The sequence below is a fragment of the Myotis lucifugus genome, unplaced genomic scaffold (assembly GCF_000147115.1).
Source record: "Myotis lucifugus unplaced genomic scaffold, Myoluc2.0 scaffold_16, whole genome shotgun sequence".
Taxonomy (NCBI): Eukaryota; Metazoa; Chordata; class Mammalia; order Chiroptera; family Vespertilionidae; genus Myotis; species Myotis lucifugus.
The window spans coordinates 10,622,045-10,649,140 of NW_005871064.1; the positions used below are offsets into that span (position 1 = coordinate 10,622,045).

General features: G+C 41.5%; 1 protein-coding gene and 1 non-coding gene across 2 annotated transcripts in view; one reads left to right on the top strand and one right to left on the bottom strand.

Moving 5' to 3' along the window:
* The window catches only part of FHOD3 (formin homology 2 domain containing 3), a 327,675-nt gene that overhangs the window by 148,258 nt on the left and 152,321 nt on the right, over window positions 1-27,096 (bottom strand). Inside the window, exon 6 of the mRNA XM_023750800.1 lies at window positions 1,728-1,822. Within this exon, the coding sequence (XP_023606568.1) occupies window positions 1,728-1,822 (95 nt within the window). The remainder of the gene's footprint in view (window positions 1-1,727; window positions 1,823-27,096) is intronic.
* Window positions 13,606-13,709, top strand: LOC111825190. Its single transcript, XR_002828332.1, has one exon. It is a non-coding gene; the product is annotated as a U6 spliceosomal RNA (small nuclear RNA).

Sequence of the window (27,096 nt, forward strand, 5' to 3'; positions counted from 1 at the left end):
AGAACAGACGCCCAGGGTCCCCACCACTGCGTGTGCTACCCAGCAAAGGGGGCTGGGGCCCAGAATTCCTACATTCTCATTCTTGAGGGCTTTTAATTTGATGGTTTCTCCATGGTATTTAGAAATGCAGTAAGGAATTTTCCCACGTGCGCCGTTTGGTGGTTTGTTTTCCTTACAGATGATTCCAAATGAAAATGGACAGGATGCTGCTGCAGACCTTGGCTGAGTCTTCCCCCGTCTACTGAGCAGACAGATGCAGGCCTGAGGCCGTTTCCTTTTGCTCATCTCCTCTTTTTCTTTTCCTCCCTGAGGTTTCTCCTCTCATCTTTTCCCATCCCCCTCCTTCTCTCCTCCGTATCTTTCCTCTCAGTATCTCTTCTCCCTCCCATCCCTAGTGATCGGCTGAAAGACTGCCACTTTTCCTACCATAAGCACGCTGAGTTTTATTTCCTGTTCGAAACAGGGCTGACCGTTGGTGTTTTATCACGACCGTAATAAAGCTATAAAGATGTCTTAATTCAGCCATGACATGTATCAAGAGTCCATTTTTATTGCAAAGCCTGCGCCCTCTCCCTAGCTTTTGGAATCCCGAGACCCTCCTCTGCCTAACCCTGATGCCCACTATGGTCACCGTGATCTCCTCCATGGTGCCCCACCCACCCTTGCCCCAAAGCTGACCACACTCCAGCCTTGGTTCATTTGCACCTGCTCGGAGCTGGATCCCTTCTTCCTCCTTCTTCCAAGTTCCTCCTCCAACTAGACACCTCATGGCCCCACCTGAGAACCAGAGAGGACGATGCCAGAGCCTCACCCAGCTGCCAGGACACACAGTGACAGGATGGAGCTGCCTCCTTAGCCTCACACTCCCAGAGTATGAGGGCATCATGGCCAAGGCATGGCGGGGCAGACACATGTCAATATCCATGCAGGAAATCAGATAGATTCTCATAACTAAGCATTATTTCCTCAACTAAAAAATGGGAATAAAATCATTTACCTTTTAGGAGATAATGTTTGCAAAGCATTTTTACCATGCCTGCTACCTGGTAAATATTTAATGAATGTTGGCTACTTTCATAGTGAATGGCGGAGTTGAAAGACAGTCTCAAATTCTTTCATCTATATATAGGAACACGCATACACATCAGTACAACCCATACATATGTGCTTAAGTATCTGAATATGAAATACAGCAGGTAAGATTGATACTGTTTCTATGGTATAGTTTTTATTTTATTTTATTACATATTTTTTAATCCTCACCTGAGGATATGCTTAGAGAGGGAAGGAGGAGAGAGAGAAAGAGAAACATCCATTGGTTGACTTCTGTACATGCCCCAAACAGGGATCGAACCTGCAACCCAGGCATCTGGCCTGACTGGGAATCAAACTGGCAACACTTTGGTGCACAGGACAATGCTCAGCCAACTGAGCCACTCCAGCCAGGTGATGGTATAGTTTTTAAATTAATCATTAAAAACAAGAGGCGCCAAAAGCATTTGATTAAATTTAAAAGAAGAAAACATAAAATGCATTAAAGAGTCGTAAACTCTTGCCATTTGAGTGTATTTTTAAATCTATAAAATAGGAGTCCTCATTTGTATTGTGACAGGGCTAGAACCAAGCCAAAAAGGATTCCTTTCTGCAAAAGCATCTCAGACAGGGTAACAGAAAAAGGCAGATGATACTGAAACTGAATGACATGTTCAACCTGAACCTTCTCTTACCTTTGACCCGATGAGAGTGTACAGCCACTGAATGGTTTCATTGTGGTTTATTACTCCGTTCATCCCATCCACATACAACATAATCTGGCCCAGAGCTACAGAGGAGAGAAAAAGAAGCAAGGAGACATTATGGTTTTATGTGTAAATATAATTTTCAACGATCATAATGGCCATGGAGATTTTCATACTTTAAGTACACAGTATGTTAGGAACCAAATTAGAAGAAAATGCCTGGGCTCTGAAAATAGCAAAATCTCATTTTAGAGAGAAAAGTGTGGATCACAGAAGAAGAAACAAGGGCTATTCCTGGCGCCTGGAAGATGCAATTAAGGTACCAAATGCAGTGATTGCTGTTTCTCTGCGTCTTGATATGTAAATGTGTGTTTTGACGTTTCTATATCTGTGTGCAGTAGACAGGCAGTGATAGCCATGAGATGGTGTCTGGGCTGTAGCTTCCTGGTGGGGCCTGAGGACTAATGAAATTTCCACAGCAACCTGTCTAGTTGCCCCCAGAGGCTATGGAACATCCCCAGCTGAGGCTGTTTGAATCCTTTAGGTAAGGGATACATGTATGTATTTTAATATTATTTGTAATTCCTTCTAAAGACTTGCACAGTTTAAGATATCAGAAATCATGAAAAATATCATTTTTTCAAACACAAAGTCCTAAATTCTTAGTGAAGGAAAATAGTCACCACATATTGCCATTGTTAAAAAGGAAAATCCGAGCCATGGCATTTCCTTTTTCAAAAATACATGAACTCCATGTTTTCAGCTCCCTCATATCAAAATAGCTTGGACTCTAGATAATGAGCAGAAGTTACATACTCTAACTAAGTAGGCTCCCTAAAACCATATCTGACCTCCTAAATCTTATTTCACCCATAATTAATGGATCTGGCATTGACATTGTTAGGCAATACTTTCTTTTCATGGTAACAGTAGGACATCACAAACTGGAAAACATGGAGGAGTGAAGTAAAAATAATTCATAATCCCATAATTTAGGTTAAGCATTCTTAATATATTAATGCATTTTTCTCACATTCTTTCTTTGCTTTTCTTTTTTGTTAATCCTCACCCAAAGATATTTTTCCCATTGCTTTTTTAGAGAAAATGGAATGGAGGGAGGGGAGGAGAAGAGGACAGGGAGAGAGAGAGAGAGAAACACTGATGTGAGAGAGACACATGGATCGATTGCCTCTTGCACATGCCCAGGACAGGGCTGGGGATTGAACCTGCAACCCAGGGACATGCTCTTGACCACGAATCGAACCCAAGACCCTTCGATGTGCAGGCCAACACTCTAACCACTGAGCCACAGGGGCCAAGGCTCACATTCTTTCTTTTATGCATCACACACACATACAAGTTTATATGTAGGTTGTAGGAAAGTCTATATAAAATGGTGTTAGTTGAGAAAAGTAAAACACAAAATAGTGAGTATATAATAATTGCAAGCATAGAAATGTATGTGTGATATGAGAAAGCTATTATTATCCTACCCAACAAAAGATCAAATAACAAACCGCATAATCATTCTGGAAAAAATTATGCCCCTGTATATGGAAAAACTCAAAACTTAAAAAAATTACTTAGATCCTTGACACAATAAACAGCATAATTATTGTAATAACAGATTCATATTCTACTTAATGGTGAAACACTGAGCTGTTCCTATTAAAATCAGGAATCATTTTAAAATGATGCCTCCTAATCCCATGATCATTTAACACTGCTCTAGAGTTCAGGAAAATTTAATGACATGAAAAATAATGAGATGTAGGATGGTTGGAAATGAATACATAATTTTGTTATTTTTGCAAGAACTGTCATAGATTCAATAAAATATTCATCTACAGAATTTACAATGAAGAGGTCACGATTGCAGCCACTTTCTCATCTGAATGAGAAATATGTATGTCACATATAAAGAAAACCAAAGTTTGATATAAAAAGATAACAGTAGATAAAAGGACAGATGACAGCAAATATGATGAAGGTTTAAATGATGTATTATATATAAACACTTCATACAAATTGGTAAGAAAATACTAAACGCCAACAGAAAAAAGGCTAAAAGCTTTTCATAAGAGACAACAAGCTGGTTCACATAATGTACAAAGAAGTTCATTCTCACTATAACAAAAATGCAAACTAAAACAATATTGAGGTAGCATTTTCACCGAAATGATCAAAGATATATTTAAAAGAAATGATTCGGTTATTCATTGCTGATGAGGGTAAACAAGTAACTTCATACATTACTGGTGGCAGGGCAAATTGGCACAAGTCCTGTAATATGACTATTTAGTGCTGTCATTGTTTTTTAAAATAGTTACTATATAATTTAGAGCCTGTTGTGTGCCATGCTATAAGGGGGGGTAATATGTGTTATTAATGCAACAGCTCTCCTGTGCAGTGGATATTATTACCCCCACCCGACAGAGGAAAAAACTCAGGCTCCGAAAAGTGAGGGAATGTGCCTCAAACCCACCACTACCAAGGGGTGGAGCCCACCCCCAGCCAGGATGGTCTGGCTCCTCCTTGTTGGTACTCAGAGTCTGAAAGTCCTCTCTGCCCCCACCCCCCATCAATGTGATTTCGGGAATCTACACTAAGGAAATAACCTTACATTAAAGGGGGAAAAGGGATGAAGCAAACTCACTGAAGTGTCATCTATAATATCAAAATATCAACGAACACCTAAATACCCATCATAGCTATGGAACTCAGCATACAGTCATTTACCAAAGCTATGTCCTAACTGTAAAGTGTTTATAATAAAAGAATTAACATGTAGAAAATCATGAATAAACATCACATAATTCAGGTAAGCACTAACACCTTCATGCCCAGAAGGAAAGGAAGCCCTGTGATACATTAAGCATTATGACTGTGCATATGTTCTTTGGATGTGTTATTTTCCTATTTACCCACTTTTCCATTATGAGCATCTTTCACTTCTATAATAGAAAAGTAAGCCTCCTCTATAGAAAAGGGGACAAAATCAGACTGTAAAATGTTAGATGCTTTTCTTTTGGTTTTTAGAATTTTTTACTAGCAGTGTACCCCTTCCACCTCCACTTCAGGGAAGAGCTCTGAGAATTCAGTGCATCCTGCCCCACTTTCCCCTTCTCCCCTCTTGTTCCTCCTCTCCCTTACAAAACAAGCTGGCGAAACTCCAGGGAAGGGGAATTTGCACCACAGTCCTTTTCCCATTTGAGTTCCGCTGTTGAAGAAGATAGATACTAGAAATACCAGGGGGAACACTTTGTAAAGTATGTGCTTGCCTATGCAGTATACCTGAAGCTAATCCTATATAATAAAAGCCTAATACGCAAATTGACCAAACGGCACAATGACCGGTCACTATGATGCACACTGACCACCAGGGGGCAGATGCTCAATGCAGGAGCTGCCCCCAGCCCCCAGACCCCAGGCCAGCCAAGGCAGGTGCCAGTGGGGGCCCCTCGATTGCCTCGCCAGTCGCCCACAGAGGGAGGTGACCAGCACTGGTGGTGGGGGGGGGCAGCAAGCAGGCGGCACCAGGCTGGCCAAGGTGGGTGCCAGCAGGGAGGGGGGGCGGGCTGATCACCCAGCTGGTTGCCCCACAGATTGGCCCTGATCACCGACCAGGCCTAGGGACCCTACCCATGCAGAATTTTGTGCACCAGGCCTCTGGTATAAAATAATATTGAATGTAAACTATAATTGAAAAAAAATTAATTAAAAAAATTAAACAAAGAGGTAAATCTACAGGCAGGTTTTAGCATCTTCTAAATCTGTCTAACAGCACAGGGGAGACAAGCAGGCTCTTGGGTCTCTGGAAGGTGCATCCCTTGGGCCCTCCCCCCAGGGCTGAAAAGGCAGGAATGAAGGTCTCATCCTAACCTCTCAGGGCCTCTGGGGCTGCAGGCAGCCCACGAAGCCAGGACACTGCTCCAAAACAAGAAGGCAAAGCGAGATTTAAAGGTCAACTTGAATGTTTCTCTTTATGATCTGTTTCCCTCCCAGATTCTATTAACTGACCACATTGCAGAAGGGAAGTCACCAGAAAGTTCATATCTAGTGGAGTTCCAAGTTTCTGATCACACTGATTGGTGGTAATATTTGGGAAATCAAAAGCTTGCCCACTAGATCTTTTGTTCCCCAGCCCTAGTGCTAAAACACTGCTTTCAGTAAAACCCACTACAGACACAAGATGGCGCTAAATAGATTCAAGTGGGTTAATACTGGGCTTCAACGGCAGAAAGCCCGCCAGCCTCAATGTGGGCCTGTGAATAAAGCTCACACACACACACACACACACACACACACACACACACACACAAACATACACACACACACACAGTTGTACACAGTGTGGGTCACAGGAGCCACGAATATTAGTGACTTGCGTTTCCAAGCAGGATGAGCAGGGTGAGAATGTCAGACTGAGTGGGTAACGGTGTGATCTCCCAAGAGACTGCCCAGGGCACTTGTAGTTCTGTGGTTCACAGAAGTTACTCTAGGCATCTTTATTAATATTTCTGTGCTTCAGTTTTCTCATCTCCAAAGTGAGATAGTACCTATTTTTCAGGGGTGTTGTAGGATTGAGTTAGAACAATGCCTGCATCAGAGTAACTGTTCAACAAATGTTAGTCATAAAAACTACCTGGTAGAAGTCAAACATCAATTATCTACCGAACAGGAGCACACGTTGAAAGAATCTCAAAGAGCTGAAGTGGGGGCGTGGGCCACTGCCTAAGCCAAAGTGACAAAACTTTTCTCCTTTGTGTTCTTCTAAAATTTTTATAGTTTCACTTTTCATATTTAGATGCGTGATTCATTTAGAAATAATTTTTGCATAAACTTAAGGTTTAGATTGAGGTTCTCTTATTACACAGATGTCCAACTGATCTAACATCATCTGTGGAAGAGATTATTCTGTCTTTAACTCCTTTTGCAAATTTGTCCAAAAACCCATTGGCTATGTTTGTGTGGGTCTATTTCTAGATTCTCTATGCTGCACCATTGATCTGTCTATCCTTTTGCTAATCCACACTATATTGATTACCATAGCTTCATAGTAAGTTTTAAAATCAGGTAGCATAACTCCTAAAATATCATTCTTCCTTTTCCAAATTGTTTTGGCTATTCTTGTCCTTTGTCCTTTTTATATAAATTTTGGAAGCAGCTTGTTAAATCTAAGATATATATACTTTCTGGAAGTATTATGGGAAACACACTAAATCTATAGATAAAGTAAGGGAGAGTTGAACTAGTTGAATCTTCTAACCATGAACCTATTCTGTCTATGAATTTAGATCTCTGATTGGTTTCATCAGTGTTTTGTCATTATTAACTACAGATCTTATATGTTTTTGTTTATTGTGGGGGATTTTTTTGCCAAATTTGTAAGTATTTCACATTTTGGGGGGAGCTATTGGAAATATTTTATAAACTTTCCCATTCCCAACTGTTTATTACTAGCATTTAGAAGTAAAATTGTTTGTGTGTGTTGACTTTGTATCCTGTAGCTTTGTTAAATGTATTAATTCTAGGGGTTTTTTAGGTTTTGTTCTTGTAGATTTCCTGTGATTTTCTACCTAGATAATAATGCTGTCTGTGACAAAGAACAATTTCATTTCTTCCTTCCCAATCTATATACACCCTCCCCCCTTTCTCCCTTATCTTATTACACTGGTCAAGACTACTGGTATAATGTTCAATAGGAGTGCTAAGAATGGATCCCCTTGCCTTCTTCTCAATATTAGGGGGAAGGCATTTAGTCTTTCCCCATCAATTATGATTGGTGTAGGTGTTTATACATTACCCTTTATCAAGGTGAAGAAGTTCCCCCCAATTTCTAGTTTGCTCAGAGTTTTTAATATATAATAAATGGATACTGAATTTTGTCAAATGCTTTTTCTACTTCAACTGATATTATGTGCCCTTTCTTCACGCTGTTAGTGCTGTAGTTTACACAGAGTGAATTTCAAATATGGTACCAGCCTTGCATTTCCTCTTGGCCATGGTGCATCATTCTTTTCACATGTTGTTGGATTTGCTGATATTTTGCTGAGGATTTTTGCATCTTGGTTCATGAGAGAGATTGGTCTGTAGTCTCCAGACTTTGTCCCATTTCATATCATGGTACTACTGGCCTTATAAATGAGTTGGGAAGTGGTCCCTTCTCTTCTTTTTCATGAAAGAGATTATATAAGATTGCCTTTATTTAGTCTTTAAATGTTTGATAGAATTTGCCAGAAACCATCTGGACCTGAATGCTCCTTTTTCAGAAGATTATCTGCCTATTAACTGTAGTTAATGGTTGTAGTTAATATCAGTTATAGTAATGGGGCTAGTCAGTCCCCATTTTGGTTGAGTGGCTTTCTTTTTCTTTTTCTATCCTAGTTTCTTAAGGTCGGTGTTTACATTGTTGATTAGAGGGTTTTTTTTCCTAATTGAAGCACGTAATGCTATAAATTTCCCTCCACCCATTACCTCAACCACATCCCAGAAATTTTGATATGTTATATTTTCATGTAGTTCAAAATATTTTCTAATTTCCTTTAAGAATTTCTCTTCAATATATGGATTACTTAAAAGTATGTTGTTTAATTTCCAAGTATTCAGAGATAATCTTGCTATCCTTCTGTTATTGGTTTAGTTTAATTCCATTATGGTCAGAAAACACACAATTTCAATTCTAAAATTTAGCTGTAACCTAGGATACCAGGATATAGCCTATTTTGGTGAATGTTTTATGCTCACTTGAAAAGAGTGTATATACTGCTGCCACTGGGTAGAAGACTCTAAGAATCCCAACTAGAACAAAATAGATCCAGAGACATGGAAGCATGGAACAGACTGACAAATCTCAGAGGGAAGGGGGAAGGCAGGAGTAGGGGGAGAGATTAACCAAAGAATTTATATGCATTTATGCATAACCCATGGACAGAGACAATATTGCAATGAAGGCCTGGGGGGGGGGAGGAGTGGGAATGGGGTGGAGGAGGTCAATGGGGGAAAATGGGGACATCTGTAATACTTTCAACAAAAAAGATAAACTTAAATTAAAAAAGAACAAGAGCGTGGATGGTGCTGTTCACTCCCTCCACAGTCTTACTGATGCCCAGGCTACCAGTTCTGTTGATCGGCAAGAGGAAATATGTTGAAGTCTCCAACTGTAACTGAGGATTTTCCATTTCTTACTTCAGTTCTTTCAGTTTTTACTTCATTTATTTTGAAGTTCTATAGGTTTTCCATTTCTGAGTGAATTAACCCTTTTGTCGTTATAATGTCCTTCTTTATCCCTTGCTAATTTCTTTATTCTGCAGTCTACTTCCGCTAATGTTATTAATACAGTCTTCTTTTGATTGGTGTTTGCATGATCATTTATTTCTCTACCCTTTTGCTTTTAAGCCTCCTATTCATAGCATTAAGTGGGTTTCTTGTAGGCAGCATTTAGTTGGGTCTTGCTTGGTTTACCCATTCTGATTATGTCTTTAATTATTGTGATTAGGTCAGTGAGATTTAATATAATTGTTGGTGCATCTGAATTTAGGTCTATTGTTTCCAATCTGTTACTGAGACCATCTAGTGAGTTTTTTGTGGTGCTTATTATATTATTTATGTCTAAATTTTCCATTTGGTTTTTCTTTATACCTTCTCTTATCTTTCTTCGCTGAGACTTTCTATCTTTTCGTTTATGGCAATAGTGCCACCCTTGCTTCCCAAAGCATTTTTATGTTAGCTGCTTTAAATTATTTGATACATCCAATACCCATGCCACCTTGGCAACGGGGTCTGTTGATCTGTCTTTTCCCATGAAAGTTGAGATTTTCCTAGTTTATACTATGCCAAGTAATTCTGGCTTATATCTTGACCATTTTGAAGATTATAAGACTCTGGGTTACCTTTAAATATTACAGAAGAATGTTGAGATTTTTGTTGAAGCTGGAAATTAACCTGGTTCTGTTCACAGCCACACACTATGACCTGCCCTTCGTGGGCTATGGTTCCAGCGCCAGTTCAGCCTTCAAAGCACTGGCCGAGCCATTGGGTTGGTACTGCCTGTGCTTCCAGTGGCTGGTCTGGGAGCTGGGCAGTAATCTACCATCTTATTCAGTCAGTTCTCAAAATTTTCCATATGCTGTCTAGGGTCAGAGTCATGCATGCACATTGAGGTGAGCACAGACTTCACAAAAGACTCTGCAGGTCATGTTCCTGAGCTCCTCCTCCATGATCCCCCTGATACTTTTAGGGTCCCCAGGGCTCCCCTTCTAATCCTTCAACCAGAAAGCTGGTTCATTATTTACCCTGTTCTGCCAGCATTGCTGCCTCAGGTCCAGCTCCCATCGTCTCTTCTGGGTTGTAGCAACTGCTGGTCCTGTCAGGTGTCCCTGCCTGGCCTCCTCTTTTCTGATCTGTGAGGGATGTATGACCAACTGAATCTTCCAATGCATTGGAAATGTCAGCTGATGCGGGAAACCTTCTGCTCACTTCCGCCTCAGGATAAGGCCCAGGCTCCTCCGATCCCCAGCCAAGCCACCTTCCAGCTTCTTGCCCACACCACCTGGGTTCCTGTGTCTCTGAGACCTTCTGTGACCACCTAAGGGCTTCCATCCTCAGCCTACCAGTTGTCAATTAGCTACATGTACCTTGCATGAAGAGAAATCCTTATATACAAAATATATATTCCTGCTACAAACCAGAGGCAGACATACATTTTTTAAAAAGAATTTCTTGCATACCGGAGACATACCAGAAAACAATACCAAATCAGTTATTTGCCTGCTTCTTCATGTCCCTTTTGGCCAAAGGTGCCAAAAATGCCACGGAAGATGCTGAAAGGTAATTCCTTCCTGGCAGAGTCGCCTGGCTTTCTAAACAAAGAGCTCTTGAGTGCTGCTGCCCTATGTGGTCTTTTCACAAACCCCTCGTCCGTGCTTTCCTCTCGCTCGATGTTACAGTGACATAACGGGCCATGTGTTCTGTAGCCGGGCTCACAGATGCAGGAGCTGCAGTTCCTTGCTAAGGGAGTTACACCATCTAGGTCCAGGGATTTTTATCTCTCTTTTTTTAAATATATTTTTATTGATTTCAGAGAGGAAGAGAGAGGGAGAGAGAGAGACAGAAACTTCAGTGATGAGATAGAATCATTGATCAGCTGCCTCCTGCATGCCTCCTACTGGGGATTGAGCCCGCAACCTGAGCATGTGCCCTGACCAGGAATCGAAGTGTGACCTCCAGGTTCATAGGTCGATGCTCAACCACTGAGCCACACAGGCTGAGGCCCAGGGATTTTTAATGCAACGTGGGTTGTTTCAGTTTTGAAAAGCACTGTCGTAACTATAGGTATATCACATTTTAGCACAAACCTGCCCTTTTTACATACTAGACAAGGCTCTGGTTTGGAAACTAAGTAGCGTATCCTCGTCTGGCACCTTTGACCCTACAGTTCCCATGAAACGAAAACTCCTCCCACTGATGTCTGACTGTTTCGGTCCGCCTTTCCACAGCGCTTTCCTCTATTTTTTTTCCATTTGGAGGTGACTTTTAATTTTGATAAGCTTTCAAAACTACAAAAAAGTTGCTAATAGGATAAGGACTCTTTTTTACCCATATATTTTACCCAGATTCATTAATTGTCTATATTGTGTACCATTTACTTGATCATCCTCTCTCTCCTTTCCTAAACTTATAACAAAAATTTAAAAATAAAAACTGCATTGCCTTAGCCAGTTTGGCTCAGCAGATAAGAGCATTGGCCTGCAGACTGAGGGGTCCTGGGTTCGATTCCGGTCATGGGCACATACCTCGGTTGCAGGATCTGGCCCTGGTCGGGGGCATGTGGGTGGCAACCAATCAATGTGTCTCTCTCACATCGGTGTTTCTCTCTGTCTCTCCCTCTCCCTTCCACTCTCTCTAAAAACCAATGGAAAAAAATACTGTCGGGTGAGGATTAAAATAAAAATTACATCTATTTAAGGTGGACAACTGCTATAGACATATACCAGTGAAAGAATTACTGTAGACAAGCTAATGAACATACCATCTCCTCATATAGTTCCTTTTTGGGGTTTGATGAGAGCACCTGAAATCTACTCTGTTCGCATATTTCAGGAATTCAATACAGTATCACTAACTACGGCCCTCATGTCTGTGCAGATCGCTAGACCTATTCACCGGCTTTCCCACTCTTGCCTTGATTTTCTTTGCACAAAGGCAATAGGAGGGAGAATCTATTCTACAGCCATTCCATAGGGTAAGATATTATACCACTTGAAACTGTGACTAAAAATAACTCCTATTTATCTCAACCAAAAGTACAGGGGGGAAAACGGACCAGTGGTATGAAAAATGGAAGAAGAATTGCCCCACTACAGGAAATTTTCTGCTAGAAGCAATTGTCAGTGGTCACTAGAGTGGGATTTTTGGGGGGAGTGTGGGGCTGTGACTTGCACATTGGGAGTAAAGACGGTGGTGCTGTGTTGTCGGAGGGGGTTAGTTCTTCCTGGAGGCCCATGTAAGCCCAAGACTGACACTGCTTCTCCAATCAGAGCACAGGGGGCTCCGATAGTCACGAGAGTTCTTAAATCAATGTTATCTCCAAGAAGGAAAAACCGTCACTACCAGTAAAACTTTTTTTTCTGGGAAGGGCTAATTGACCTAAAAGATGGGATTTCATCTTATTTTAATCAGACCATTAAAATGGACTTTCCTTAACTCTGAAATGGATTTGCCGACCCCCATTTTCCATTATTCACCAAAGCAGGCAGTAAATATTGAAAAGAGGTTGATAATGGTGACGTTCCTGGAACTAAATGGAGGCCTTGGAGTCTGCGTTATTATTCTTCTCGCTCCCACTTAACTGTCTGCCCTAACTAACAAGCCCAGGCCGAGTTCTCCCCAAGGGCAACTGTCAAAGAAATATTCTTTCAGTGCTGATTACTGCATGAAAATTAAGGAGAAGAAGCTGCCAATTCTAGACTGAAGACAAGAATTTGATCTGCACCAAGAGCTCCAACAAGGTGTCAAAGTTTTGAATCTCCTGCTGATAATTAGCAGTATTTGCAATGCAAATTTTCAGAAGCATTCTTGGGAAAATTACTAACTTCGCCCCACCCCAGAATTCCTGTTTTCTAAAAACAGGTACCCAAGATAATTTTTTAAATAAATCAGGCCTAAGGGCCTCTCTTAACACTTGCAAATTTAATCAGTAACTCTCAGAAGACAGAGGACCAGCCCTCTACCAGAACCCCTAAAACAGTATCATTGGGGTGGTTCTTTCTGTTTTGTTTTGTTTTTTATAACTTCAATTCTTTTTCAAAGGTTTTTAAAACTGATTTTTAGAGAGAGAGGGAGGGAGAAGGGGAGAGAGAGAGAAACATCAACGTAATGTCAGAGTGTCTCCCGCACGCCCCCTACAGGACGGGAATGGAGCCCACAACCCAGGCAGGTGCCCTGACCTGGAATCAACTGGCAACCTTTCAGTGCACTGGACGATGCCCAACCAACTGAGCCAGACCAGCCAGGGCTGGGGTAGTTCTTTCTGATCAACCTTCCCACCAGGTCATTATACAGCCAAGCTCTCTGAATCCTCTTTTCCCATCTAATGTCATACACGGCACTGATTCATTTCTTCACCTTCCCACCAGCAGCAAAGTTTAAGTCCCAGATTCCCACACTAAAGCTTAAAAGTAGGCCCTCACCGGCCACCAATTCAGGACCAGCCTCATTACTGCTGAGGCTGCTGTGGCCTCAAGGACACCCGGCCTCTCTCAGTCTCTCCCATTCCACACTCCCCCACTTCGTAGATAAGGAGAAAACAAAGGAATGAAGAAAGGTTCCATAGATGAGCTGGTTTTAAGCTTCTAAGGAATGTTGGGTGCTCGCTTCGGCGGCACATATACTATAATTGGAATGATACAGAGACTAGCATGGCCCCTGCGCTAGAATGACACGCAAGTTCATGAAGCGTTCCGTAGTAAAAAATAAAATAAAATGTTGGCAGACTCCTAATTTCTCCATAAAAAGAAAAACAGTCATTTTAACTATCTGTTTTGTAATGATCTTTCAGGACTTACATCCAATGAAATACCAGTGGAAGCACACATCCTTCCCAAGGCGTCTGAGAGCCGGAGATGACATGAACAGACTCCACAGGCTCAGCAGTGACCGGACCACCCTGATCGTCTCATGTGCTCAATCTAACCCTGCTCTTCCCCCAGGGACCTGGGGTGGCATCAGGAATCAGTGACAAGGGCTCCCTTGACAGTGACCCTGGGAAGCAGCTCCTCCCTGGCTTAGGGAAGGGATGCACAAAAGGTATACACGTGGGGTATCCCCTCCAAATGGCTCACTGGATTCTGGGGTGACAGAGGCAAGAGGCATGAAGCTTGAGAGAGCAATTAAGCCCAAGCGTGGTTGGCTAGAGCCCATAAGCACCCCAAGTCATAGAAGGGCGGGGTCGGTATGAGCCTGAGTAACTAGAGATGGTTTCATGAAAAAGCACAGTAGAGCCCTAACTTAGAGAATGAGGCACCATTAGCTGCGAGAAGACAGGTGAGCTTCCAGGCATGCGAGAAGAAAAGATGCATCAGTGGTCCCCCTGATTTCTGCTTTCAGGACAGTGCAGCCCCAGCTCCAAAATTCTACATCGCCACAACATTTTTACTCCGAAGCCATTTGAGGGGATATAATACGAGGTGTCTGGCACTAGGGAGAGCACTTCTGATAGGTGTGTGTACCTGCAGTCCCAGGTGACCCAGGTGTGACTCCATCAAAATGAGAAATTCACTTTGGGGCATTATTTAAAGCACTCAGACTATATAATAGTATGTTAGTTCTGTATTTCTCTCTAAGATTTCAAAACCTTTACAATTTTAACTTCCTAAAACAAAAGCCAACTTCCTAAACTTCCTAAAATTCTACCAATTGTTAGTGGACCTGCATCTAAGGGGACCCTCTGCTGGCCCTCTCCAGGGTGTCCCCTCTGCAGTCGCCTGAAGAGGACCTGTGTCCTGAGATTAACTTGGTTGCCAGCATCCCAGGCAGACCTTGCTCAGGGCTCTCAGGCTGGAATGCAGAAGCCTTAAACCATGGCTCCCCACCCTCTTTGGCCCCGCCCCCAGCACTTGATTTAATTGGGCCCGCGGGTGGACCCTGTGCGCGGCATCTGTGTTTGTCAAAGTTCCATAGCTGATTCTCTGCGCACCCAGGGATGTGAACCCTGGTCCGTGCTAAACCAAACCATTACCTAAGAACTCTGCTGGGTTAGGGCTCTCTCCTAGCTCACTATCAGCACCTGCTTCTAACCAAAACCAAACTCAAAGGTAAACACAGGAAAAGCCAAGTTCCATCTGGGGGGTTGTGTGGGTGGGGGGGTGGTGAGGGTGCAGAAGACTGTGGATATGGACACAGTATAAATTCCCACCAGCCTGGCCTGCTTCCTCCCATCCCCAACTCCAAATACCTGGAAGTGGCTCCCAGGCCTCATCATGTTTGATAGACAGTTTTTAAATTTCCACTTTTAAACATTAATTTAAAATCATGGCATCATGCAATGCAGTTAACTAATGTTTTAAAATAAAGCAACCCTTAGTTTCTTCTCAGAGGACTTCATTATGCGGTTGGGGCCTCCACAATGGGATTGCAAGGACTTGTTAGAATGTGCATCCAGGGTAGGAGTCATTTGCCTCTGACTTAGTTAAACCTAAATTCTTTAGAAGTATTACAAGCTTGACAAATGCATTTTATGATATTATTTTATGACCCAGAACAAAACCAACACATGCATAATAGGCAAAGAATTGGAAACCCTCCAATTGTGACTCATTCATACTCATTCATACTTATTGGCTCTGAATCAGTGATGTTCAAAGATGAAGAAAAATAATGAAACATCCTTTAAAAATAGAAAAATAACAATCAAATCTCTCCTGTGATTGTGCATGTCCACTTTATGATCCGCATTCCAACAGATTGAAATATGAATGGATACACTTATCACATAAATTGTTTTAAGTCATATCAAGTACATGCTACAACATGGATGAACCCTCAACAAAGAAGCATGCTAAAAGAGTAAGCCAGTCATAAAAGCACAACTATTGGATGATTGCACCTCTATGAAACATCTAGAATAAGCAAATTCACAGAGACAGAAAGGAGCTGGGGTACAGAGTTTCTGTTTGGGTAAAAAAAAATGCTTTGGAAATAGATGGTGGTGGTGGTGGTAGTACAACATTGTGAAGGTAATGAATGCCACCGAATGATACACTTAAAAATGGGTAGCATGGCAAATTTTATGTGACATATATTTTACCACAATAACATAACTGAAAATAAAATCATGTCAAAATACGACTTGGCTAGAAACCAATGGCCTAATATCCATAACAGAAAGTCCTGAAAGCAACGAAGACAATGCCTCCCGTGTCAGGTGGCCTGGCCTCCCGACCTGGGCGTCCGTGGTCTCTAGCAGTTCTGGGGTGTTTCCTGTGTACAGATAGGAACAAGACTAGTCCATGGACTTCACCGTCACCCACCCTGTCTCCTTGGCCAACGCACTGGACTCCTATTTATTTAACAGCTGCTCGCTGGCCGCTGTAATCACAAGCTGATTAGAACTGAATTGCTTGGCCATGCTCATAGTCATCACGGCTGTCAATGATGAGCGCTTTGTTTTCAGTTCTATAAACACATGAGCAATTCTCGTGTCATCAGTTACTTAAACGGAATAATTACTTTACACCATGCCTTCTCAATAGGAGCAAGAGCCAAGGAGATTTCTTCTTGGGGACAAAAACACCTTAGAGCCCTAACCAGTTTGGCTCAGTGGATAGAGCGTTCGGCCTGCGGACTGAAAGGTCCTAGGTTCGATTCTGGTCAAGGGCATGTACCTTAGTTGCGGGCACATCCCCAGTAGGAGGTGTGCAGGAGGCAGCTGATTGATGTTTCTCTCTCATCGATGTTTCTAACTCTCTATCCCTCTCCCTTCATCTCTGTGAAAAAATCAATAAAATATATATATTAAAAAAAAACACCTTAGATATGACAATGGTTTATGGTCCTCTACAGGGACACAGTCTATAAGAGATATGCAGAATGTCTTTGGGATTAAAATTTAAGGGGGGAGGGGATGGTTAAGAAAAAATGCTCCCTAAAAGGATGATAATGGAAAAAAGGTTAACAAATATGGCTTTATATCCTTTAATTAAATATTTTCCTTAAACCAAAAATAAAGAAAAAACAGCTGAAAGGGAAAGGGAAAAAAACTTATGAAAAGAAGTTGTCATTAGAGACCAATGTAGGCTTTGCTGCAGGCCTCCCTCCAGTCTTCCCAGCATATCATGCATCTATAGGTGAGGGACCTTACCCTCCATTTGGCCCAAAATCTCTACTTTTCCTAAGACCAGCATACGCATCCATTCATGCAGGCAGTCACGCGTGTTGGTTAAGCACCAGGCACTCTGGCAGGCCCATTTGGCAGGACCTGCCTTGCCCAAACTGACAGAGCCCCGTATCCGCCAGGAAAGGAGAAATCCTTGACCCTGAGCTGTACCACAGCCTTGAAGGGAAGAAGCAGGCGGTAGACCAGGGAAGTAGCGCCCTGCATGGGCTCTGAAGCCAAGAAACCAGGTTTGAGGGCAGGTAGCATTGGCTCTTATCAAACAAGCAACTTGGTACAAGTGATTTGACCTCTGGGAAAAAGAGATGGCGATGTGTTCCTTACGGGGATGCAGTGAGAACCAAGCGAGAGATGACAATAGACATGTGTCCCTTGCAAGCTCAAGTAACTACTGATAATGCCTTTTCAAGTGAAATAATAGAACAAGCAGAAAGTACACAGCTACCTGCCATGATTTCCATCAGTGGATACGGTGTACCAACACCATCACACTCCTGCCAGGGCCCGGCAACTATCTCGGAAGGAGGGCAAGCACTAGCTTCAAGGTCTTATAGGAGAAGGGGCTCCAGCAGGTCAGGTGCAAAGCCCAGCCTGGAATACTAGACAGAAGCTGCAGCAGGCAGGGCTTCCAAGTCAATGAAGAATTTCAGCTATGTGCATCCCTCTTTCTTATCGAGCCAAGAAGAGAGGGACTCACGCTGGGTGCCCAAGGACACACTGAATTCACTTCCCACAAACTTGAACTAATAAGCAGACAAAGAAGTTGGCTGCCTTTCGGGTATGATTTCAGGGGCCCTAGAAGGAGCAGGCTTTGAAAAGTCTGCCTCTCCCCAGCTTGCTGAAACTGTCTTTTTCAGTGAGTACATGTTTCCATTCCAGAGAGGAAGGTAAGGGTCCAGCACATATCCCCTAGGACCAGGTGCTAATAAAGTTTACACTCCAGAGCCCCTCACTCTCCCAGGTGCCTTTCCCAGAGATTGGCCGGGGGGGGGGGGGGGGGCGCTGGCAATGTGTTCTCATGGTCCTATATTTTCATGCAATTTGCAACAGGAAGATACTGTAAGAGCAATCACTGAAGACATGGTCCCTTTCCACGCTGTTTCCTTACACCACACTTTCTTGCCTGGCAGGTGGTAGGATGATTATGGGCATTTGGGGGAGCCAATAAGGGAAGGGAAGTGGGGGTTTAGTGGGCTATATTTACCTGGTTTATCATCCCTTTGTGCATAGTTAGGTCTTTGCTGGTCATCCTGATGAAAGAATGATTCCCCAGAATACAACTCCCAGTGCAACCACCCTCCAACTGTGTGACCTCAGGGAGGCCCAGAGGTCACACTGCAATATGAACACGTCCTAAGTGTGAAGCAAGTATGTGAACAGGAGGAAAAGCAGCACTTTAGATGCAAAGAACAGAAAGCTTGTCTGTGGTATATACTCTTCCAATTCCTATAGCTCCCATATGAAAGAAAATTAACATGCCCTGGCTGGTTTGGCTCAGTGGATAGGGCGTCAGCCTTCGGAATGAAGGGTCCCGGGTTCGATTCCAGTCAAGGGCACATGCCAGGGTTGCGGGCTCCATCCCCAGTAGGGGGCGTGCAGGAGGGAGCCAATCAATGATTTTCTCTCATCATTGATGTTTCTCTCTCTCCCTCTCCCTTCCTCTCTAAAATTAATAAAAATATATTTTTTAGAAGAAAAAAAAAGAAACTAACAGAGATTCCTCCTTCTCCATGAAAATAAATCCTAGACATTTCCAAGAGATTACGCTGAATGAGCTGTGAAGAGGAAAACAAAACAAAACATTCTAAACTGGGTTGGCAAATTATGTTTCAACAAATTATAGCCCATTGGTCAAATCTGGTCCACTCCCTGCATTTATAAATAAAGGTTTATTGGGGACACAGCCACACCCATCATTTACATATTGCTTAGGGCTGCCTTTAACCACAAAAACAGTGTTGATTAGTTGTTACAGAGGCCAAGTGACTCCCAAGGCCTAAAATATCTTTTTTCTTTTTTAATCTTCACATGAGGACATGCTGAGAGAGAGAGAGCGCGGAGAGACAGGGAGGGAGGGAGGGAGGGAGGGAGGGAGGGAGGGAGGGAGAGAGGGAGAGAGAGAGAGAGAAAGAGAGAGAGAGAGAGAGAGAGATGCGAGAGAGAAACATCCATTGGTTGCCTTCTGTATGTGCCCAGAGTAGGATTGAACCCGCAATCCAGGCATGTGCCCTGTCCGGGAATTGAACCAGCAACCTTTTGGTGCACAAGACAACACTCAACCACCAACTGAGCCACTCCAGCTGGGCCCAAGGCCTAAAATATTTATTATCCGATCCTCTACAGAAAATGCTTATCCCTGCTCTAAACCATTAATAATACAAAGCAGATACTGATCAGTCATACAGAACAAAGACTGAATTTTCATCCTGCTTTCTATAGGAAATGCTCCCAAATCATGTAATATTAAGAGACTAGCAAGCATGCAGCCAAAATATGCAGAAAAATTGTATTTAGAGGCAGGTTAGTTTGTTGACTAACAAAAACATTAAGATTTTTTATTCCTTTTCTCATTTTAAAAATATTCACTTTTGTACTCCGCATCTTATGACCTTCTGGCCACACCAAGGCTGGGTATGCAGTTACTAATGTATAAAGAAATGGATCGCTGCTGTGGCCCTCATCACTCCCATGCAGAGCTCTCACTGACTGGGGGTGGGCCATGGGTTGGGGGAAACTGATAGAATAGAAGAGGCATACAGAGGAAGCAAGTAGTTGTAGACAAGAGAGCTCAGAGTAAGGCAATGATAACTGAAACAGACACATCTTCAGGGAGCACTAACCTTACACAGGAGGAAAAATAAAAGCTCTGCTTAAAATCTGATTGTGGTCCTGACCAGTTTGGCTTGGTGGATAGAGCGTTGGCCTGAGGACTGAAGAGTCCCAGGTTCGATTCCAGTCAAGGACATGTACCTTGGTTGCGGGCACATCCCCAGTGGGAGGCAGGAGGCAGCTGATCGATGTGTCTCTCTCATCGATGTTTCTAAACTCTCTATCCCTCTCCCTTCTTCTCTGTAAAAAATCAATAAAATATATTTTTAAAAAATCTGAGTGTGTTCTGTCCAAGCAAGATCTAAAATGAAGTATAGGCAGGGGTACAGAGGATGCAAAGGTACTGGTAGGGGTGCAACTGAATGCTATGTAATTAGTAAGCAATAATCACATGCAATTGCAGCCTATTAGAAAGCAGGGAAGGGTAAAGTCAGCTGGTCTGATTTTAAAAGCTTCCTTCTGAGCAGAGGGAAGCTTTCTTCTCTCTCTCTCTCTCTCTCTCTCTCTCTCTCTCTCTCTCTCTCTCTCTCCCCTGAGGCAAGAAAAGCAGCAGCAGCAGACAAGGGGATCCTGGGAGGTCAAATGATGCCATTGGTTGGTTAGCTGGTAGGTAGGTGGTCTTGCAGTCATGAGGTCATCAAAGTGGGCAGGTTTTGAAACCATCTGGCTTTTCTACATCATCCTGCCCCAGAAAGCTAAACAAGTCCCAGAAGTTTCCAACTCCTAGAAACTGTCAAGGAACATCAGGAAGTGACAGCTGATTGTGGTCCAAGACAAGGCCAAAGGAGAGAAGACAGAAATTTTCAAAAGGGGAAGATGAGCACGGTGGCTGGAGCCAGGTGCTTCTTCCTGCGAAAACATCGGTGGCAACAGGACAGGTTGCCGAGGGAGGCAGGACTGAAAGCTGAGCAGAGCACAGGTCCGAGTGGGAATGAGAGCACAGACCAGACGCATTGCAGCCCTACAGGGAGGCAGCGAGGTGACTTAGCCTAAGGTGGGCTCGGCAGGAAAGTCCCAAGAGTCTCACAAGGCAGCATCGTTATGCATCAGGGATCACCGATGAATGGTACCAGAATAGATGCTGCCATTCTAAGAGACTCCCCTAATTCTAGACAAGAAAGGCATGGCTATAAGGATTAACCAAAAGGTTCTGATTGTCATTTAAGTCTCAGTTAATCTGGTTAATAATGAAATTAGTGGTGCCTTTGCTTTATGAAGAATCACGTAAAAATGTTTTTAATATAAATCACCCTTCTTCCAGAGAACAGGTAAAACGAGAGGCCATGAAGCTGAGCTCCATAATATGTAATTATTGACCTCACACACCTGTAACTTCTCTCAGACTCATGTGCTCTATCTAGCCCAGAGAAACACACAGGCACGAGGAGCCAGGTACGAGAATTTTCATAACATCGATGTCTGTAACAGTGGGAAACTGAGGCAACCTGAATGTCCCTCAGCAGGAGATGGCTCATGAAACTGTGCCCACGCACAAATAAGCCACACCACAACAACGAATGCACAGGATTGGGCCTTTTCCTTATCAAGTTACAGAAAATACAGGTAATTGTACAAAAACTTTGCAAAACATACACACAATGTATGTATGTATATAAAAAGGATTAGAGGTTAACACATACACAGTCAGGACAGTAATTGCTACAGAGGCGGGAGAAAGACATCACTGCTGGGCGCTATGCCAGGGAGCTTCAACCACACTGTTGATTTTCATTTTTTAAAGCTACTACTATGTCCACAGGTATTTATCTTATTTTTCTTAATACCGCTTTGTATGCTTTTAATACTTTGTAATACATTTAAAAAGAATAATCAAATTCATTTCAAATTGGTAGATTTTACTACAATGAGGAATATATTCTTTAAAGTAGAAGAAAACTACTCAATTCAATCTCCCTAAAATGCTCTATCATGAGTTTTTATCCATATAAATGTTTTATGAGGTTGTGATGATGATATACTATGGAATATTAAACACTTTTAATGTTGAAAATCTTTGAAATTATTATTTAAAATAACCCCCAAATAGTTCACTGCATAGATACGCCTTGATTTTAACCACTCTCCTTTTCTTAAATGTAGATTTCTTCGAATTCTCTGTTATGAAGATTGCAGTTCAGGATGTTTTTGTGTGCATAATATCTTTTTTTCATTTTCAGATTTAAGATATGTTTCCAGAGGTAGGACTATAGGTCAAAAAGTTTGATCATTTTTTTGTGACTCATTAAACATTGTCAATGCATTTTCAATATAAACGGTTGCTAGACTACTAGGCCAAAATTGAAGTAGGCGCATCATATTTCCCCTTCGGCTTAAAATATTAAAAACCCCAGTTTACTGCCTTAAGACCATTTCCAGCCCGGAGAGTGTGGCTCAGTGGTTAACCATCAGCCCATGAACCAGGAGGTCACAGTTCGATTCCCGTTCAGGGCACATGTCCAGGTGTGGGCTCAGTTCCCAGTGGGGGGCATGTAGGAGGCAGCTGATTGATGTTTCTCTCTCATCAATATTTCTATCCCTCTACCCCTCTCCCTTCCTCTCCCTAAAATCAATAAAAATATATATTTTTTTAAATTTAATCCTCACCCGAGGATATTCTTCTTTCTTTTTTTTATTCTTTATTGATTAAGGTATTACATATGTCTCCTTTTTCCCCCATTGCCCCTCCCCATCCAGCAATAAAAATATTTTTAAAAGAAAAGTTCCAAGCCATGACACAAGGAAGGGAGGGCTAGGCGGTCATTAGACTCCCTGAGTTTGGGAGAACAAGGTAGAGAGAATTCATGGGACCTAATACAAGCAAGAGCTGCCCAGAGGAAGAACTTGAAAATCTGCAGAGGATCTCCTTTGAATATACAGAAGGATACTAACTCGTGCATGCAAGTACCTGAAACCAGGGAAAGAACCACCCACAAGGATGAGAAGGTAGTGCTCATACAGGGCGATTCCCCCAGTCAGATTAGAAAATCTCCTAACTCATGGACCACTGGGTACACTACTCAGAGGATCCTGACTTAGTCATGGGGAATAATTAGCCCTCCACTAAATGCTTCTCTGAAGCCACCTAGCTAATCTTAAAAGCAAAACCCAAAGGATCAAACTATTTCCAAGTAACTTATCTGTGTCCCAGAATAAATTTTACAAATATTTGTAAGAATACTAAAATATCAGCATGCAACAAGGTAAAATTCAGTGTCTGGAATTCAATAAAAAAAACTATCAGGCATGCAAAGAAGGAGGAAGAGATGTCCCTGGTTTAAAGAAAAAATAAGCAAAACTAAACACAACTGTCACCGATATTATTATCTTAGACAAGGACATTGAAGCAGGTCAGAATCTGGTCTGTCCACGGGCACGTGAGTAGAATGTGCATTCTGATGTTGTTGGGTGGAATACTCTGTAAATGTCAATTAGGTCAAGTTGATGGATACTTTTGTTCCAGTCTTCTATATTCTTACTGATTTTCTGTCTACTTATTCTATAGATTACTGTTAGAATGGTGTTAAAGTTTCTAACTCTAATTGTGGGTTTTTCTATTTCTCCTTTTAGTTCTGTACATTTTTGCTCTGGTACTTTTTGAAGCTCTGTCGTTATGTGTAGAAACAATTAGAATCGTTATTTCAACTTGATAAATTGAGCACTTTATTGTTCTGAAATGACATTCTTCATCCCTGGCAATATTCATTTATCTTAAATCTATCTTGTCTGACAGTAACATAGTCTTTCGATTAGCATTAGCATGGTTTTTTTTTTCCATCCTTTTAGCTTATTTTTATCATTATAGGAAAAGTTTGTTTTATCTAGGAAGCATTTCATTTGGGTCTTGTTTTTAAAAATATATATAATCTCACTTTAATTATTGAGTGTTTAGAACAATTATATTTAATGTGGTTAATTATATGTTTGGGTTTAATCCTATGATTTTTCTATTTGTTATTTGTTCTATCTGTACTTCATTACACTTTTTCTCTTTTTTTCTGCTTTTTTGGATTATTAATTTTTTTTAGAAATTTTTAAATCTCTTTTGTTGTCTTTAGCTACATATAACTCTGTTATTTTTATGGTTGCTTTAAGGTTTACAGTATACATATTTAACTTATTATAGACTGTCTTCATGTGATATTATACTATTTCATGTACATTATAAGAAACTTACAATAACAGTTTCATTTCTCCCCTATCAGTCTTTGATAATTCTTTTAAAAATTTTATTCCAAAATATTAAAATCATATAAAAAGGTATAAAGAAAAAGAGATAACTATCTGTGAACATACTATTAACCTTAAGATATCAAAATCAATAGTATAGTTGGAGCTCCCCTGCATAGCACTCAGCACATGCATCTTTCTCCATCCTCCAGAGATAGCTACTGTTCTGACTACACATATATTAATCTCTAATCCTTATATAGTATTGTGTATATATTTTTTAAAACAAATGGTGCAGGAACCATTATTTACACATAGAGGGAAAGAACTTTGATCCATATCAAATGCAAAGATCTATCAAAATAGATCATAGATATAAATTTAAAATTTAAAACTATAAACCTAAAAGAACAGATGGGAGTAAATCTTTGTGACCTTCACTGAGGTAAAGATTTCTTAGATATGACACTAAATGTATAGTCTATGAAAGAAAAAATTTGATAAATCAGACTTTTCAAAATTAAAAATGTCTATCTTTCAAAGACACCATTAAGAAAAGACAAGTCACAGATTAGGAGAAATATCTGCAAATAACATATTTGATAGAGGACTTGTATCTGGAACATATAAAGAACTCTCAAAACAAAAAAAAAATTAGAAAAATAATGTAACACAATAAATATAAAATAATAAAAAACAGGCAATCCCATTTAAAAAATTGGCAAACGATTTGAACAAACATGTCTACCAAAGAAAATAGATGGATGGTAAATAAGCACATAAAAAAGATGTTCAATGTCATTAGTCATTAGGCGAATACAAATTAAAACCCCAATGTGTTACCACCACTCACTATTAGAATGGCTGAAATTAAGCGGACTAACCAGACCAAATGTTGGAAAGGATGTGGATGAACTAGGCTCTCATACAATAGTGGTGGGGATGCAAATTGTATAACCACTTTGGAAAAGTTTGTCGGTTTTAAAAATCAATGATTCCCTCTTAGGTATTTACCACAGAGAAATGAAAGCATATGTCTACAGAAACACTTGTACACTAATGTTTACAACAGCTTTATATTGAGTAGTCTATAACTAGAAACACTCAAATGTCCATTAATATGTAAAAACATAAATAAATTGTGGTTTATCCATATAATAGTGTTACCATGGATAGTCTTCCCCATTGGCCAAGATGTCACAGGGGGAGGCTTTTACACTGAGCGACCAAAAGCTAGAAAGATAAATAGACAGGGCCCCAGTGCAGGAAAGCTAGCAAGATAATTGGGTAGAAAAAAATCCCTCCCTTCCCTATCCCTATAAGAACAGCAGGCTTGAGCAGGAAGAGGGGATGGTCTTTGAGAGGGTAGTCCACCATTCTCCCAGCTGTGGCACTTGAATAAACCTCTTCCCTTTTGCACCAGCACCTGTCTCATGCGTTTGGCTTTTGTTGGGGCAGGCAGCCAAACTTGCATCTCGGTTACAAAAGGATGCTACTCGGCATTGAAAGCAATGAACTATTAATAACATGCTACATAGATAAATTTCAAAATAATTATGCTGAGTGAAAGAAGCCATAGAATAATAGAATACATACTATATGCTTCAACTTATATTAAGTTTGAGGAAATACAAACTAATCTATAGTGACCGAAATCAGAGCAGTGGTTGCCTGGGGAAGGAGCTAGTGAGGTAGGGGATGAGAGGAACTACAAAGGAGCACAGAGAAACTTTTGGGGGGATGGATCCCTTCACTCTTGATTGTGGTCATGGCTTCACTGATATATACATACATCAAAACATATCAAATTGTACACTTTAAACATGTACCAATTATCGTATGTCAATTCCACTTCAACAGCGTTTAGAAATAGCAATGGTTGCACCTAACAAAATAGACACATATTCTACAAAACGAAAAGATAACAACCGCATAACAAATACACTCTGTTCCATAAATCACTTGGAAGCTTCTTGTAGTCTCACTCAGAAACTGTTGTACTCCTGGAGGTAAACGCAGTACCTGGCAAACTTTCAACTTGCAATTGATGGTTTGCTCCGTGAACAAACAAACTTAAGGTTTAAACACTCATCAAACCCAGATTTCACTCCTCCACATTAAGCTTTCTTTTTGCTACAAGGACTAGCTCACGACTACCTGCTTCGTGAAAGAACTGGCTACCTGGGTGCCCCCAACCTGCCTCATGCCGGGCCTGACAAGTACCACAGGGAGGGAAGAATACAGAGCGTATAAAGCTATCGGCGGTGACCAGCTCCCACACTGTTACTTCCCTTTCTGAACTTTTCTAGGGTTTCTGCCCTTCCATGTTCTTTCTCTCTCTCATTTTGTCTTATTGCATTTGTAGAAATCATTGTTTACGGTCCTTATCCTTGCTGTTAAAATTAGGTGGTTTTAACCTGTTAGGAATCTACCTCACAGTAAGAAAAACAAACAAAACAATATTTTCTTCTACTTTTGGTTGTCCTCCTGTACATCTTGGCTGTTACACTTTGAAACAATGATCTTGAAGAGACTGGGGGAAGGAGGAGGTTCTCCCGCCCTGGTCAGTGCATCAGACTTTATCCATGCAATGGACCAGCCCAGTGCCACTGGGGGCGTGGCCTTCCCTCACCCACACTCTCTGTACCCACAGGATGCCACTTCCCTCCAGAAAAGGGGCCAGGTGAACGTTCTCCCCAGAGACTGGCGCAGGGCAGGGAGGATCAGCTTGGCAGGTGATATGACTCTGTGACATTTTAGTCTAGAGCAGTGGTTCTCAACCTGTGGGTCGCCAACCTGTGGGTCGAGACCCCTTTGGGGGCCGAACGACCCTTTCACAGGGGTCGCCTAAGACCATCAGAAAACACATATATAATTACATATTGTTTTTGTGATTAATCACTATGCTTTAATTATGTTCAATTTGTAACAATGAAAATACATCCTGCGTATCAGATAGTTACATTACGA